The sequence below is a fragment of the Schistocerca piceifrons genome, chromosome 1, assembly GCF_021461385.2.
Source record: "Schistocerca piceifrons isolate TAMUIC-IGC-003096 chromosome 1, iqSchPice1.1, whole genome shotgun sequence".
In the NCBI taxonomy this organism is placed as follows: domain Eukaryota; kingdom Metazoa; phylum Arthropoda; class Insecta; order Orthoptera; family Acrididae; genus Schistocerca; species Schistocerca piceifrons.
Genome location: NC_060138.1, coordinates 1,044,392,083 through 1,044,409,637, shown reverse-complemented (window position 1 = coordinate 1,044,409,637; position 17,555 = coordinate 1,044,392,083). Strand labels below are relative to the sequence as shown.

At 38.5% G+C, this 17,555-nt stretch overlaps 1 protein-coding gene across 1 annotated transcript in view; it reads right to left on the bottom strand.

Annotated features, from left to right (window-relative positions):
* LOC124729336 (prosaposin) overlaps positions 1-17,555 on the bottom strand; it is a 75,604-nt gene that overhangs the window by 14,800 nt on the left and 43,249 nt on the right. The window contains exons 9-15 of the mRNA XM_047248495.1: positions 14,271-14,445; positions 14,001-14,152; positions 13,764-13,898; positions 13,495-13,635; positions 2,826-3,015; positions 2,539-2,690; positions 2,201-2,381 (exon numbers count right to left, since the gene is read on the bottom strand). Of these exons, the coding sequence (XP_047104451.1) occupies positions 2,201-2,381; positions 2,539-2,690; positions 2,826-3,015; positions 13,495-13,635; positions 13,764-13,898; positions 14,001-14,152; positions 14,271-14,445 (1,126 nt within the window). The remainder of the gene's footprint in view (positions 1-2,200; positions 2,382-2,538; positions 2,691-2,825; positions 3,016-13,494; positions 13,636-13,763; positions 13,899-14,000; positions 14,153-14,270; positions 14,446-17,555) is intronic.

The window sequence follows — 17,555 nt, the reverse complement described above, 5'->3', positions numbered from 1 at the left end:
CAATTCTTCCAAATGTCAGCAATATCCATTCAAATCCCAATGCAACACTGAAGTCCCTGTGGAAGCTATAGGTTAGCGATGGTGGTTGTTTTCTTTCACTCTTGGAGGCAGTGATTTACTGGGGAGGTCAAGAGGAATGTCAGCCGGTTCCTTGCTCTCTGGTTCCTCTAACTGGAAGTCTATATCCTCAAGAGCATAGTACCCCATCAGAAAGGGAGAGCTCGCCTATCCAAAGGTTTAACTACCACTTTCTTGGACTTAGAACTTACTGAACTTTACTGACTTGTTGCCTCGGTTGCGGGGATGGCTTAGCTGGCTTCTGATGTTGGGTAGTGGTATGTGGCCCAGGTGGTAAGCCTATTGCCGACAGCTTCCAAATGACATCAGTTGCAAGTGGAACATTTCTCCCCCCCACCCCCACAGGTACATCAGCAACTGCATGTGCTCATACTTTAATCTGTGGTCTGAGTTTGTGTGGAGGCATCACACTTAGCAATTTGTGTCTGAAGGGCTGATGCAAAAGAAGTAGCAAAAACTGGTGGTTACATGGCTTTGAAAGCTTTTTTAGCTTCACTGTAGGGTATGTGTGTCTATTCTCTACTCCTGAATTTTCCTTCCTGTGTTGTACATCTCGCACTTTCTGCACCACACTGGGTGATCCTCGGAGCAGTTTACACACCTCTGAGGAAGGATACAAGAATTGGCCGACTCTTGAGCTGAGCCTCCACAATTGCCACACGCAGCCTTCCCATTACACCCCATAGTAGTATGGGCGAGCCTTACAGCGGATATAGCCTGCAAGGATATGTTCGGGTAATACTGAAGTACTAAATGTTAGACTGAATGTTGCTGATTTTTTCCAATTTGCCCTTGAGTCACCTCATAATTCTGCACTTCCATGACGCCCATATTTTTCCCGTTCTTCACGTAGCTCTGCGGTGTCCACCTCCATTATATTGGAGCAGGTAACCACGCCCTTACTAAAGTTGGGGGTATTATGCAACTCAGCCTTGACTGGGTAGTCACCTAAGGCCTTACATCCTAGAAGCTTATATACTTGGTTGGAATTAGGAGATTCAACTAAAAGTGTTCCATTACGAAGTCATTTGACACCAGCAATACCTTCCAATGCCTTGTGAATATAGAAAGCGGATATACTCTCAAAAGTTCCCCCTGTTCGCCTGATTACAATGAAAGTGTTATGGCACACTAATGCCCTGTTACTATGACTCTGAGACTTCTTTTCGGGAGGACTGACCAAACTAGCTCTATTAGAGGAGTGGATGTAAGTACTGCCTGACAGTATAGTTTGATGAAACTGTTCCATAGGGATCGCACGAGACACTACGGAAGCAACTGTCAACCCAGGCAGAGCCCTGCATGCCAGAGCAAGCCTTCTACAACTGGGGGTGGCAGGTGTCCCAGAGGTTGGCCGCTAGAGACGGATTTACCTCAACAGCCATTCACCTCATCAGCATGTACTGCACCTTTTCTCCGAAACACACAACATTTCACCATTGCGCCACATGGTGGTCACTGAAGTATGATCACAGCTTATGGAGACCGAAGACTGGTGGCACTTACCAGTCCCCAGCTCAGGCACTGCAGGGTCGCCAAGCCCATACTCACAATTTAAAGCTGAGCCCTTGATGGGTTCCTTGATGAGCAGATATTTCAAAGATTTCCCATATCATGCTCCACTACTTACTGTACCACTCTTTAATCATCACAAAAACCAGTTTTGTTTTAGATAATATCATGGGAGGCATGTTTCTAATCTGCATGTTATCTGTCATTTTATGATTTAGAGTTATTAGAGAACTCCTTTTTTCTGGCAGAAAATATTTCAAAATTTTTCCACGCATTTTGAAACCAGATCTTGGAGGCATGACAACAAATTCAAACCTTAGCAGCCTCTTTGATGTCAAATGAGAAAATCACAAAATACAAATCAAATCTAAAACATTATTTGTGAGAATGAAAAGGCGTATAAAAAAACAAGTACAACAATTCATCAGGTGGTTACACGAAAACTGTACACACTGACACCATGATCAATAAAAGTAACTGCATGCAGAGATCACTTTTACATGTAAGACACTAGTGCCAGAATGTAGAACATTCATGGCAACAGATCAGCAGGCATTTTTCTACTAGCCACAAGACCAAAACATTGTTACAAGCTACTGAATTTTATTACCTTTTAGTAAACTTTTTGAGCTGCAGAGTTTAATTGCAGTGCAAACTGCTTGAGGATCCATAGTTTCTGACAACAATGTAATTACTAGATCAGCATACTGATTAACAAAATCATTGCATTCTTTTGCTACTGTTCTTGGCATATAGTTACAGATATCGTGAACTATTGCCTTTATCTCATCCTGAAAAAATGAGACAAGAGGCAACTGATTAGATTTTGAAATGTGAATCTGTCATCTTTTATATTTTCTGGATAATTAGTAAAAAACAACACAAGCAATCAATTCTTAAAAGATTGATACCATACATGAAAGAAATAATGATTCAAATAAATACAACCTCCGTTGGCTTATCCTTCAATTGCTCTTGTATCTTCGTTAGGACAAATTCACAGATCACACAAGCTTCACCACGATACTTTTGAATTTCACTATGGATTATGTCCTGTGGCATTAAATGATGTTGACTGGCTGATGGAATCTCATTTGACACTGAAATTAATGTCAATTTTTGCAATTATTATATTTAAATATCTTAGTACACATAGCATGAAGTTTTAGATGTAGCAACATGTGTAACACAACAAAGAAATATTAATAATTCACTACTGGACAATAATAACTTACAAGTATCAATCATTGGCTTTGGTGAAGGATCACACAGCTTCAAATAAGCACAAACTTCCTGTGGTGTAAAATCAGCCACTAACATATCCACCAATTGATCAGAATACTCTTCAACAAATTTTTCACACTCTGCAGCCAATGACTTGGCAAGTTTAGTGCACAAACCATCCAAAGCACGCTTAATGCTTGCCTGGAAAGAAAAAATGTTAATCCTCAAGTCTGTAATGACATACTGGCAATAAAAATCTCTACATAAACTTTACAGGGAGAAGACAACAGGAGAAGCACTAGTCTGATCATACGAGCAGAAAATTTGAAGTGACCAATGGCTCTACGAACATTGTGTTTTCATTGGAAAATTAGTGTGACAGTAATATAATACGTTTTATGTGCATAAATTCTGAGATTTAGAAAATATATTAGAGTTTATATTGATCTATATCCATTCCAATTTGCTTTACAATCTTATGCTTACAACCATCACAGCTGGTTTAAGGAAGACTGAAGAGAGATTTGAACCCAGGAACAGAAAGAGCATTATGAGTTATTCATCAACTTTAGAACTGCCACTAACTACTTCTCATACTGGTCACATATGTAACCAACAGCCAAAGCATGATTCTGCGAAAATTTTTAATGTTCCATGAAAACTATTTTTAATCTTATCTGGATCACAGATGCAGTTTGATCCTGAGCAGGCTAAAAATTAATTATATATTCCATGTAGATCTAATAGGATTAAAGAAAGAGATGTGTCATTTATACTGCAATGAGTATAAACTCAAAAGTATACAAATAAATAATTCCACAGTGATAGAAATACACAAAAAACATAGTTTTTAACTCCCTATCAGAAAATTTAATTCTTTCTGCTGTTACAGTACAGCAAATTCACACTGGATACAGGGAAATTTTTATGAAATATTTCTGAAAGTAATACACCATGAACAGTAAGAGAGATGCTATGATCTGCTTATTTTCAACTAAAAGTCAAATTTACATACTAGAATACTTCAAGACAGATATTTCATACATAAAATGGACTTTAAGTAACTTATGCTACAGTAAATTGAACCTCTAACCATTATGCTAAATTAGTCTTATTGAATAACTTTACTGTAAGTACCATGCAGAAATAGGACTGTGAGGTTTATCGATTTCAATACTTCTTTCATTGATAACTTACAATTTGATCGCAAAATTGAAGGCCACAAAAAGTTCTGGCATGCTGATTTATAAACTTGTAATGTTACTGGAGTTACCTCTTTCACAGAACTCTTATTAAATTTTGAGATCTATATGCAAAATAATGGTCTCAGGATAAGTAGCAGCTGTGAATGGTCTGCTTGCTGACATTTTTAGAAACATTTTCCATATGCATCCCAATATATAGATGCCCATCTGCTACTCAGCATTTCTGCTATATGGTGAGTAGTACGATACTGTTACAGTCCATCCTGGACTTTCCATTGTTGGGTATAAAGATAAAATTACATGACATACAAAGGCAGGTGACCAGTTCTTAAGACAGAAGGGTGAATAATGAGCAGATTAAATGAATAAAATGCACTCCAAGATTAAATTCGCAGTTGAACATCAACCTGAAAGGATTAATTCTCTTTATGTGTCTCCAACCTCAGTAACAATACTTTATTATTAATAAAGGTGATACCTTTCTATTATGAAGAGTTTGGTACTCTGTTTTTATCTTTAACATGCTTGCGACTTGGCTATCAGAAGGGTTTGGTAGAAGTCTTCAATAGTGATAAACCACTGTTGCTAGCATACACCACTATTGGCACTGTATGTCCACAATGCTTTGGAACATTAGTCATGCTGTTGCCACACATGCCCTTTCTTTTATGGCATCTGTTAAGACACACCTGTCTTTGGTTTTATTGGCTTGTTGCAACTCTGTAACAGAATGTCAGCCACATGGTATGCGGTTTTATGATATACCAACTAACCCAACGACAATACTGTCCACTATCAATGCCCATATTGCTGCATACATTGTCCATAATGAGTGACCTTTAATGGTGCCCTTCTTGTCGTGCATATGCTAATTATTATTCAGTACAAGTATCTCCCCTCCTTCTCACGTATGCACAAAAATCTGTCGAGGATATCTACAATGTGTCATGATAACTGGTCATTACTCTCTGTATCCATGAAAACTATAATGTTCTCACTTTTCTGATGCAATAGCTACTATGTACCTGCAAAATCCTCCCTGCTGCTACTCACCAATCAATTTTGGCCATTCTTCTAAATATTCAGCTCTTCAGACTAATGATATCTTTTCTTTACCTCCTGCCGATAAAGTACAGTTATACAATTTGGTAGCTGTAGCCCAGCCATAACATGACTGTACATAAAGCTTATAAAAGTCAGGAGAATAAAATACACCATTTTTAAACTTTCTTTACTTATATGTTCAGATTTGTTTTGTACTTATAGTTTTCTTTTTCAGTAATACCAGGGACTTGCACAATAGGTGGAACCAAGCAATAACTGTTAAGTCGAATTCGCATAACTCTTGAGTCCAATTTTGCACCTGTATAACTGCAAATTATGTTCAAATGGGACCAGAGACTAAAGAAAACAATGTAATTTACAAAAGTTTAATAAACTGTTCAAAATAATACAACAATTATTACAATAAAGTATTGTGTATTGCAACAATGTAAACCAAGGTCACCCAACGAGAATTTTTCTCTCTTCTCATGCAATATTTTGCTTTTAGCACGCCAACAAATATTTTATTCTCTGTTTTGTATCCAAAATTTGAATTTTGTTGGAGCCCTTTTTTTCTAAAATATGTAACCCTTTTTCAAATGAATGTCAACTTTGCAACCATCATGTGATCTTCTGATTGAAATGGGTCTAAAGAATCAGGTTATTCAATGGTTTGCTCTTGCTTATGTACTTCTACAAGCTCATCAATTGTTAGCTCCCGATTGTGGGAACCCAGCAGTTCTTTAATGTCATACCATCCATCTCCACATTTAGTTGTCTGGCAAGATCAACCACTTCTTCAATCACATTACCAATTTGATCAGAATCATGTGGTGATTCCCCCTGGATTTGAGTATTGGTGGGAGGAATCCAGATGCCATTTAAAGTTTGAGAAATTTCATTCCAAGACTGTCCAATAATTTGCACAGCATCTAAAACTTTGAATTACTTCGAAAAGTCCTTAATAGAGAGCTCATTGTTTTGTCTCACAGCTTCATAAGCAAGCAGTCATCTTCTGTTTTACAGTTTAAAACTTTTAATGACTCCCTGGTCCATTGGTTGAAACAGGCCAGCTGTATTCGTTGGCAAAAATACAACTTTCACACATGGGTCAAAATTAGAGTAACAGAAGGTTGACCCGATTTGTCGTCGATTAATAGCATCACATTAAATGCTATTTGTTTCAACTAGCAATAACGTTCGACTTCATACCTGATGTGAAGAACAAACCAGTCCTCAAAAATGGAAACTGTCACGCAAGCTTTAACATTCGATTCTCAAATTGTTGTAATGAGAATGAAGATACAAGCATACATAATAAGATTACCAGGTATGTGAGAGGCTTGAAGACTTCTTAAGTAACAAAACCCAGTGTGTTTTCCTCAATGGAACGTGTTCCTCAGAGCCGAGGGTACCATCAAGAGCACCCCAGAGGAGCATGACTGGACTGCTGTTCTTTTCTATACACGTAAATGATTTGGTAGACAGGGTACGCAGCAGTCTGCAGCTGTATGCTGCTCGTGCTGTGGTGCATGGGGAGTGTTGTTACTGAGTGACTGTAGGAGGGTACTAGATGACTTTGACAAAATTACTAGGTGGTATAATAAATGGCAGATAGCTCTAAACGTAGTTAATGCAAACGAGTAGGAGAAACACACTCACAATGGTCGAGTAGAGTATTAGTAGGATCCTGCTTGACATAGTTACATCAACACAGATGAATGGTCGACTTTGGTTTACTGGGAGAATTTTATGAAAGTGTGGTTGATCTGTAAAGGAGATTGCATATAGGATGCTAGCATGATCCATTGTTGAGTACAGTTTGAATGTTTGGTATCTGCATCAGGTCTGATTAAAGGGAAACATTGAGGCAATTCGGAAGTGGGCTGCTAGATTTGTCACTGGTAGTTTCAAAAAATGGCTCTAAGCACTATGGGACTTAACATCCGAGGACATCAGTCCCCTAGACTTAGAACTGCTTAAACCTAACCAACCTAAGGACATCACACTGGTAGGTTCAAACACACAAGTACTACATAGATGCTTCAGGAATTCAAATGAGAATCACTTGAGAGAAGGTGACATTCTTTTTGGAGAAGCACTACTGATAAAATTTAGAGAACCAGCATCTGATGCTGACTGCAGAATAATTGTATTTCCACTCGTGTACATTTTGCATAAGAACCACGAAGATAAGATCAGAGAGATTAGCACTCATATGGAGGCATACAGACTGTCGTTTTTCCACCACTCTATTTGTGAGAGGAATGGGAAAGAAAATTACTAGTGCTAGCACAGGGTACCTAGGATACCCTTTGTCATGCAACATACGGTGGCATGCAGAGTATGTATTTAGATATAGATGTAGACCCAGCTTTGGATTATTTTTTACAGCCCTTTGATTTTCTGAGCACTAAACTACGAGAGGTTTTAATTTATAATAACCACCACTGTCAATCCATCTTTGGAGGCTTTGAAACCTGGAAAGGTTCTCTCTTTATGTAGAATGAAAGTTTTTTTTTTTTTTTTTTTTTTTTTAGGCATCTTCTTCCAGAACAGACCAGTTTTATCTATGGTGAACATGGTTTGGGTGGCATGGCCACCTTCTTGTACCATCACCTTGATTTTCTTGGGATAGAGTAACCCAGTCTCTTTACTACCACTTGCATAATCTCCACTTTCTGCTATGACAATTTTTGAATTGGTTACACCAACCATTGTTAGCTTTAAAACTTTCATCTTTGGCTGCCTCCCCAGCTGCTTTTTTAAGTCTCTCAAAAATCAGCTTAGCATTAAAGCACACTTTGTTGTGATCAACAGGAAAGTTTTTTTCCCACTCTAACTTGATTATCAGCCTATAATATTAACATTGTTCTCATCTGAGCAATAATACCAAGACTTTATGAATGACACTTGAATCCAAGGATTGAGTATTTTTCTCACCTTCTTCAATTTTTTCTTTGCCTTTGATAGTTTATGTGACTGTTTATTCCAGTACATCAACCTTCTTTGCATTTTTCACAAATTCTAATTTTTGCATTGAAGTCTTTGACAATATTAAGTTTAGATTCCTAGGATGATAATTATCTCTCTTCATTTTTATGCAAATAAATCAGTTCTGCTTCATTTGGATAACATAGTTAATACCTATCAATAGTGCCAGCTCCATGGTTAAAACAGTACTGCACAAAACAAACTTGAACCTGTCATAAGCTGAACACTGTGCTGGCAGCACAGGGGAATAGAGGTGCATGGCACTCAAACATATGGAGCGCATTAGTCCAGATATGCATAAAACAGTAGTGTAAGTTGAGGTATTACTGTATTTGTAATTGACCACACTGTGTCTATTCATTACTATTTCCCTCTTATTTTATTTGTGCCTGTTTGATACACATTATATCTGAACCAACACATATTGCAAAAACTGAAAGTGTCCCTGTATGTTACTAAGAGAGAGAATCCCTGCTCTTTGTCAGTTCCAAAAACTCTTTTGCCCTAGCAAAACTAAGCATACATTTCTGTCTAAGAACCTGTCTGGCACATGGAATCTCAAGTAATGGGCTTACAGTTAAAATTACCTCGGGCTGTCACCAATCCTACCACAAGAATCTTCATGTTTTCCAATTCCGTCAGTCCCTCACTCTCGTTTATCTGGTTCTTCATAACCTTACAATCCAAGCTTGAAGCAAACTCTACAGCCCCCACTCCTTCCACATAATCCCTTTACTCTGCTTACAACTTCCATAATTCTATTGCAGTAGTAGAGACTCTTGTCCCTGAACAGTTGAAACAGAATTTCCAGCACCACCTGAGGAAGCTGTCCTAGATACTCCTGTCCTATGCCCACATGGGATTAAGAGTAACCAAGAAAAGAGCCTACCACTCTCATCCAACTACATCAGCTCGTCGCGGCTCCCTGGCCACACCTCGCTGTCTTACTCTGCCTTCCTTATCCCCAAAACCTTTCTCCACCCTCTACGAAACCCACTACTTCTGAACACCCATCCTGTAACATTGTTTTCAACTATTCACGCAGCACTCTGGCTTCTACAGAAGTCCGAGTGCTTTCTGCAAGCCTCACCTTTAGCCTCAAACCTATACAAGGATCTTCTTTCCTTTACCTGTTCTCTGCAGTAGAAACATTTCTTTTCCACGTAACCCACTGACAAAAGATAACCAAAATTACACATAAAACCTTGTTTAAAACTGTTTCAACCTCCCTTCAATGCGATCCTCCTCCCCTTCCATCCAGTCATCCCCCCCTTTCAGAACTTTCTTAAATCTAACCTGGCCTCACCTTCCTCTCCTAAATCTGCCCCGAGTCCAACATCACTTCTACAGAACACACAACTGACCGTAAACTGAAAACTAATTGAGACCTTATCACCCATCCTTTACACAAAGGTGTCATCACAGTGGTTACGAATCATAGTGACTACATGGCTGACGGTCTCTGCCACACTTAACAACAGAGTTACATCACCAGCAAGTTAATGCAGCCTGTGTACCCATGTGTGTATTTCTATTATTTCCAAGGAAGGGTACTGTCCAGAATCTTGGCGATAATTTCAGTTGTGTTTATGCACAATTACGCTCAGTTCTTCAACTGTTAATAACAGTCTTTATTACTCCCCTGTATACTTCTAGTAGACTATCTAGGTCCTGGTATTTTCATCAGCACTACAACCCTAGGGAGGAGCTACATTTGATCTACAAAATAAAATTCCTCTGAATGCCCACAATTTGATGAGACTGCAGTGGTTACAAAACTGGCTAATCATATACTACATAAGATTTAAAAGTGGTCAACCGCAGTTTCTACCAAAATTAACTGCTATTGGTCACAAGTGTAGTCCATCAAACACCAGCGACTTACTTCCAACACTCCCCAGAGCTTACCCGACAGTAACCAAAGTAGTTTTACATTACTTTCCTTCTATGTAGCAACATTCCATCCCAAATGGACACATGCACAATCTGTGTCAGCTCAAAAAAATATTTCTACCCTTAGCTAAGACCCAGTCTCAAATCCTGTTCCTTAAATGCTGCCTACGTCACGGAATCCCACGACTGCCTAACTATAGAAGTTTGCTTCAAAATGACCTTCAAATTTACAGATGCCTCCAATCTCTTATCCCTCAATAACACAATACAACAGAAACAAATATTCATGATGGCATCTCTATACCACCTAAGCTGCAATACTGTTTCTGTGAAACCCGGTGACCTAAACCATAATCTCCCAAACGGACACACTTGCTCTCCAACACCTGAGATACTACTTCAGACACCACCTCAAAAATAATCACATTTGCCGACACCCAATTACTGCATCAGAGCAACACTACACTTCTACCCCAGTGAAGCACCACCCCCTCCCCCACAAATCAACCACTCATAGCCCAGACTACACTTTGCTCGGCTTTTCTATCTGCCAAATCTGTAAAACTCACTCCAAATATCCCACAAAATCCAGAAACTAAACATATCAAACACCCTGTTTCAACCTATCCACTAAGAATGTATATATTACAGAAGTTTCACTCCTATTAAAGGCCTCAACTTCAGATCAACACCAAGTTCAATCACGATCTTCCAGCATCCTTCAGACTCCAAATCCACCAGCCCATTCCTTACATGTCCAACTGCCACCTTCCTGGGTGTTTACTACTTCCCACTTCTCTTGATGGCTTCATCCATGCCATGACATGTCAATGTCAGACCTACTCAACAACACCTTTATTTTGACTGCTGTCGTTCCTGTCACACCAACAAAATCCCTTAGATATAGCCTGGCCACCACTGGACACTGCATCTGCAGTGGCAATACTTCCCTTGCTTAGTATGCTCAAGGTCTGACTCAGACCTTCAGATACCAGCACTCCTCCCCAGACCAAGTCTTCAAATAAATTTCCTGTGCCATATCCTCACACTCTTAATCCCCACCACTCCTACGGAACAACTGAGCCACATCCTTTGCCAGGGCTTCAACTACCTATCCTCATACTCATACTCAGAGATGGGAGACATCCCACCCACAATACTTCCCACCCCTCCTAAGGAAGTATTCTGCTGTCCAACCTACCTATATAATACAACCACTTTCCATATGGGTCTTATATCAGTGGAAAACCAATGTGCAAGACCTGTCCAAATTACCCAAGCATATCCTGCTCCAGTCCCTTCACAGTCTTATCCTATCACATCAGAGGCAGGGTCACCTGTGAAAGCAGCCATATTATATACCAACACTGCTGCAATTTTTATGCAACATTTTACAAGGTCATGGCCACCAACCAACTGTCCCCCCAAACGAATATGGCCACTTTGCGACAGAACACACTGCTGAGCACAAAATATTCTATTTCAATGGCTGCTTCATAACGTGCCATCTTGATACTTCCTGCAGCACCATCTTTTTTGAATATGTAGGTGGGCCTTATACTTGCAACACTTTCTTCGTTCCTTCCTGGCATTAATCTCTAACAGCCCTCTGCACCCACATCCTCTTCATCAATCTCCACTTCCTCCGTTCCGTCAGTCCTTCCCAAACCACTCCCCCACTATCTGGTTACGGTGCTGTGTGCTGCAATCCTACCCCAACACCTGCTGCCTTTCCTCTCCAGTATTCTCATCTCTTAGGCCTACCACCACCCTCTGAGCAATCGGCCATCCTTCCTATCTCCTTTCTTCCCTTATCCACCCCAACTGACAACCCCTCATCCGTGACTGACAGGAGGGCAACTGCACAAACAGTAATCACTATACAAGGATCTGAACAACAAAGTTGTTGACAGTTTTTTACTGGATAGCTACCACAGTAACACCCAGAGATGGGATTGTTGATGCCTCCCATTCTGTTCACCACTGTTCATCACTCTGTTGTTCAGGTACTAGTTGCTGATGAGGTATGCGGCCATAACCCAACATTTGCATATCATTTTCATTGTGTGCAACATGTACTTTAGGTGACATAATTTTCTAAACTATGTTGTGAAAGTGCACAGAAAGTGGTAAGTCTGTAACAATTCTGTTAAGCAAACAATACTTTAAGTTAACAGGCAGCACATGAATGAACCTAAAACATAAATACCTAGCTGTTGCTGTCGCAACCCTATTGTGTGCACATACAAATGTGAACCAATACCACAGCCCTGCCCATACTCTTCTTCTTACCCATTTTTGATTGAGGTATAGTGGCCATACTCTCTGCTTACAAATTTTTTCAACAGTTTTTCCATTGGTTGTCTCTTATCTGGATAATAAAGGATATTAAAAAAGTTAATTTAAAAAACGCTGTTCTACTGTGAGCTATATATACATTCACTAAGCTGGTTATGCCTGTCAAAATGCAATTAGATAAATGTTTTTATGATAACAAGGTTTAGCAACTCTTTGGTTTCGTTTGCATTGCAGAAAGCTACACTAGCTGCTTAAGTAACAAACAGATTGATATCACATGTCCATGGACAAAGATGTTGTTCCACAGAGTTCAACCTCATGTGGCCATTACTGCTCTTATTTTATTTCAATGATCCATCATCTATTTTGCAGGTGGTACTACGCTTCATGTTGTGAAAGTTTACTTTTCACTGTGAAACAAAAAAGGCTGTGGTTACACCGAATCTAGGTGACTGAAAACAATGGTTTGCTACAGATGTGTGGCAACATTTATGCACTGCCATAGAGACATACTAGGTCACATTATGTGATAGGTTGTGGTGGACACTAAGAGCAACTGTGCTCGGCACCACTTTAACTATTAGGGTTTTTCTTTTGATGTACAGACTGTAGTATTGTTGTCAAGGTGGGAGAGAAGTACCAACAAAGAAAATAGGTAATGATGTGAAAGCAACAACCAAGCTGAGAATTTAGCTAGTAAATAATGATCTTCTGAAAGTGATCAACAGTTTTTGTACAAACTCCAAGTTTTGAAAATCCGCAACGCATCCATTTAATATTTTCAGGAATAGCTGTTTTTAACTGGAAAAAGCTTATGGCAGTTACTTTTGCCAAACAAATCAGGAAGGTAGCACATTTTGAATATTTTCATTATGAACCACTATGTATTCACTGTACAAAAGGTGATAATGCAAACATTTATTCACTTTGAGAGTGAAAAATCCAACACGGAGAGCAGCAAAATTCACAGCTACAAAAGGATTTGAGAATCCAAGCAGATATAGAATTTCTAGTAGCTAGTAGAAGTATATTCAGAAACAGATTTGATGTTTTACTTTGTAATTACTTATTCTGAAGAAAAGCACAAGACTGTAAGTAAATGTTTTCAATTAAGAAATTACACAACATTATGTCTATCACGAATATGGCCTGTCACATAACTAACTAAACTCTACAAGATTAAGTAATTTCCTACATCATCTCATTATGCAACAGTATTTAAATACTGTTTAGCGATGCTACTTACCTCAGTCTTGTTATTTTTCAGTGTGTTCTGGAGATCCTGCACAGCAAGAAGACACAATGGACAGGAAGGCTTGTCATATACAACATTTGAAAGATCAATTAATGCCTTCTCTGAAGGGCATATTCCTAATCTTGGGCACACCTGTTTTAACAAATTTCAATTTCAGTAAAACAAGCACAAATAAAAATTCAGCTACACAGAGTTGGATGAATTTGTAACATCTTGCATATAGAGAAAACCCTTGTGCGTCATGAATGTTATCCATTTACCTGAGATGGGTCAATCTCCTGTGCAAGGAGAGCGATTGCAGCATCACCATAATTCTGCACAAAGTCTCTGCACTGATCTTCAAATTCTTTTGGTAGCTCGGAACATGCTTTCTTAACAGCACGCTCAATTTGGGCCTGTAAAAAATATTTGTAAATAAGACAAACATTTGTTATTTCTTTGCTCTCTGCAACTTTTAGCATGAATCAGCTATCAGCCGCATCAGAACTGTTACAAACCTCAGTGGAAGGTGTTGTCAGAACCTGTTGCAAATAATGTAAAAATAATTCACAGAATTCACAGAGCTGACGGTTTTGAACTGTGTTTGCTGTTTGAAGCACCATCCTATCAATAGGCAGCTGATTCACTTCTAGATGAGATACTTTCACATCTGAAACACATGAAACAAACTTCTTAAAAAAAAAACCACTTCAAAACACAGTGGCTTAAGATTCCTTATTTATATATTATGTGTGTGATACCATTCCCAGAATGGCAAGGGCCATTACCATTCTTTTCCAAAGGAACACGATGGAGTTGTTTGTAACTGTTTGCTTCATCTTGTCCAATGATGGGCTGAGCTGATTGTAAAGGAGTAAGTGGCACTATAACTGGTTCATCATCCGCAGAAGCGTATTGTAATTTTTGAGCTGTTTTAAATGGAAGAAGTGGCCAGAGTGGTCCCTGTGAAGTTTGAACAGATCTTCAAGTATACGAAAATAACAATTAACAACAATCACTTAAAACTTCCAGGCTGATAGGCCGTAGTTGAAGTATAAAACTGTCTCCTGATGTTTCGTCTCCGACTGCGGGAGACCGCTTTACCTCCGAGGATGTCTCCTGCAGTCAGAGACGAAACGTCAGGAGACAGTTTTATACTATGACCACGGCCTATCAGCCCGGACGTTTTAAGTGAAGACAATACCGGCCGTGAAAGCTTACATTGTATGAATTAACAACAACATTGCATGTATCTGTATTCCAACAGGGAAAAGTCATTAGAAATATAAGTTTCAAAAGCCGAATCTAGTGAAAGAAAGAAAATACTCCAAATTATAAATACATATGCCAACATTAACGTAATAACATAGTGCTGTCAACACCTGAAAGGGAACTATCTATTGACACACAGTCAGCACAGACTCAGAGGAAATATCATTCTTGTGAAATAAAACTGGCTCTTTAATCACGTTAAGTAATGTGTGATACTGACACAATCTCAACTTTACTCCATGCTTCCATATTTGCAGAAGGCTTTAGACACCATTCCTCACAACTGGTTTTGAAGTAAATTGCATGCCTGTGGAGAATCGTTGCAGTTGTGCGACTGGATTCGTGATTTCCAGTCAGAAAAGTCACAGTTCATAGTAACTTTGAAATCTCACTGAGTGTTATATGCCCTCTCCTTCTCCTCCTCCTCTTCTATACAAGCAATTTAGGAGACAATTTGAGCAGCTTCTTTGGATTGTTTGCAGGTGATGTTTTCTTTTACTGTGTAGTGAAGTAGTCAGGAGATCAAAACCAATTGCAAAATAATTTAGACATGATATCCATATGGTACGAAAAGTGAAAATTGAACTTTAACAATAAGTAGTAAGAGAGCATCCAGGTACATATTAAAAAGTAATCTGTTAAATTTCAGTTACATAGTGACTCGTACAAACTGAAGGTTGAACTAAACAGCTAGGGACTGCAATTACAATTGGAACCATCACATAGAAAATGCTGTGGGAAAGGTGAACCACAGACAGCATTTAATTGGGGCAACACTTCGAAGAGGCAACAAATCTACTAAAGAGAATGTCTACAATATATCTGAATAATGAGAATGTCTAATGTTCCAACTGCTATTTACTTACAAAACATGGTTTCAGTGATACCATGTTCTCTATACTCTGTTACATGGTTGCATATCCCTTGTATAAAGAAACAAACATGAACTCCAAGTCCCAGGAATGTATACTAAATATACACCTCTCAAGAAAGAAGAATTCACAAATTTTTCTTGGATTTCCTGGTTAAAAATACACTTTTTCATGTGAAAATACACTTTTCCCATGTGAAAATACATTTTTTCCCATATTAAGTGACAATGTACTTTCCCTCAGAGCTGCAAAACTTATCAATCTTTTGAATGGTAAAGGTTTTATGCACCAGCGTAGAACTTCCCGGTACTTTAGCAAATGAAACCCAGTGGGGGTGGGAGGGGCAATTGCATTTCGGAAGTATAAACACAAATTCCACCAAAATAGCACAGGAGCTTCTGAAGCACTGAAACAAATTGCAACATGTTTTTATCAGCCAATCATAGTCCATGTCATGTGATCTAGGCAGCCAATGACACCAGATATTCAGAGCATAAGACATGTGATGCAGTCAGCCAATAGTATCATCACTGTTAAGTTGCATGAAGATACAATCAGAAAAAATTAATAGTTTAAATTAATATACTTACGACACAGCTACAAGAAAAGCTAATCTTTCACTATAATATTTATCTTTTTTTAGCCTGTGTTACACTAAGATACATAAAACACTAATGTGCCAGTAAAATTTTAAATTATGACAAACTGCTTATTTTCTGGGTCAAATTTTTTTATGTGGCTGGTCCTCAAAATGTTAAGTTTTGAATGAGAGTCAAATGACCTGTGATTTAAGGAGTTCATCCCTCATTTTCACACGTAACATAATTCATCTTACATAAAAGGAAATTTACTTTGATAATACCACTTCTCAAAACCACCATTCACAATATTTTTCCATTAGGTGTTAAGGGTCCCACACGCGAGTGACTGTTTGCAGTGATCCGTTGAATTCGGTATCGCCTGTAATTGGTCACTCGCACCGACATCCCACAAACAAGGAATTTGCCAAGCAATTTCAATCAGTATTACGAACGTCACTGTGTTGACAAATTCTCCTACTGAAAATGAACTGCTTTGTTTAACAGCAGTGGTAGCTGATTTCCGTATCCCAGGAGTACTTGCAAAACAAATTTAAAATAAATAAGAATTATACTTTATTAAACTTGTTTTTAAACTCTTTTTGGAAAATGTACATTATTTTACAGAATCTATTACATTTTTCACTGGTGCCAAATGGGTTGTGTACATATTTCCAGTGAGCCAACACAATTTGTTTTACACTTAATGAATAAAAACAAATTGAGGACTAATAGTCTCATAATTAACTGAACATATTTACACAATTTACTTGATGTGCCTATAGAGATGACGTTAGTAGCAGCACTACTGATTACGTAACTCTTGTTATGAACTGTGGTTATATGATATAAGAGATTTGAGAAGATTTATAATGAACATTTAAATTAAATTGTCCTCTTTAACATTAGAATAGGTATGTATGTCATTCCATTCAAAAGTTAAGAACTTCAATAATGCATGTATTTATTTCATAAATAACTCAAAATGGTAAGTGGGAGCCCATAGTACCACGATTTACTATGATGTTGCCATCAATTCTATGTCTATAGTACATGTTTCAAAATGCTAACCACTTTGAAATCCAAGGGTGTATTTTGTATTACTTCTTAATAAAAATGGCATCTCTGACTTTCAATTCACAAAGTACTTCATTGACCCTTGGTAACTTTAAATTCTAATGTAGATTTCTTACTCAAGGCACGTGAAGTGAAACAGAACGGCGCAAACAGGTGCGATAAATAGAGAAACGTCGCAGCCATATTGCCACACATCACTGCCAACCATCCAGGCAACCATACTGTGTGCATGGATCGAGTGCAATCCTTCAGATTGCCTGGCATTTCCATGCAA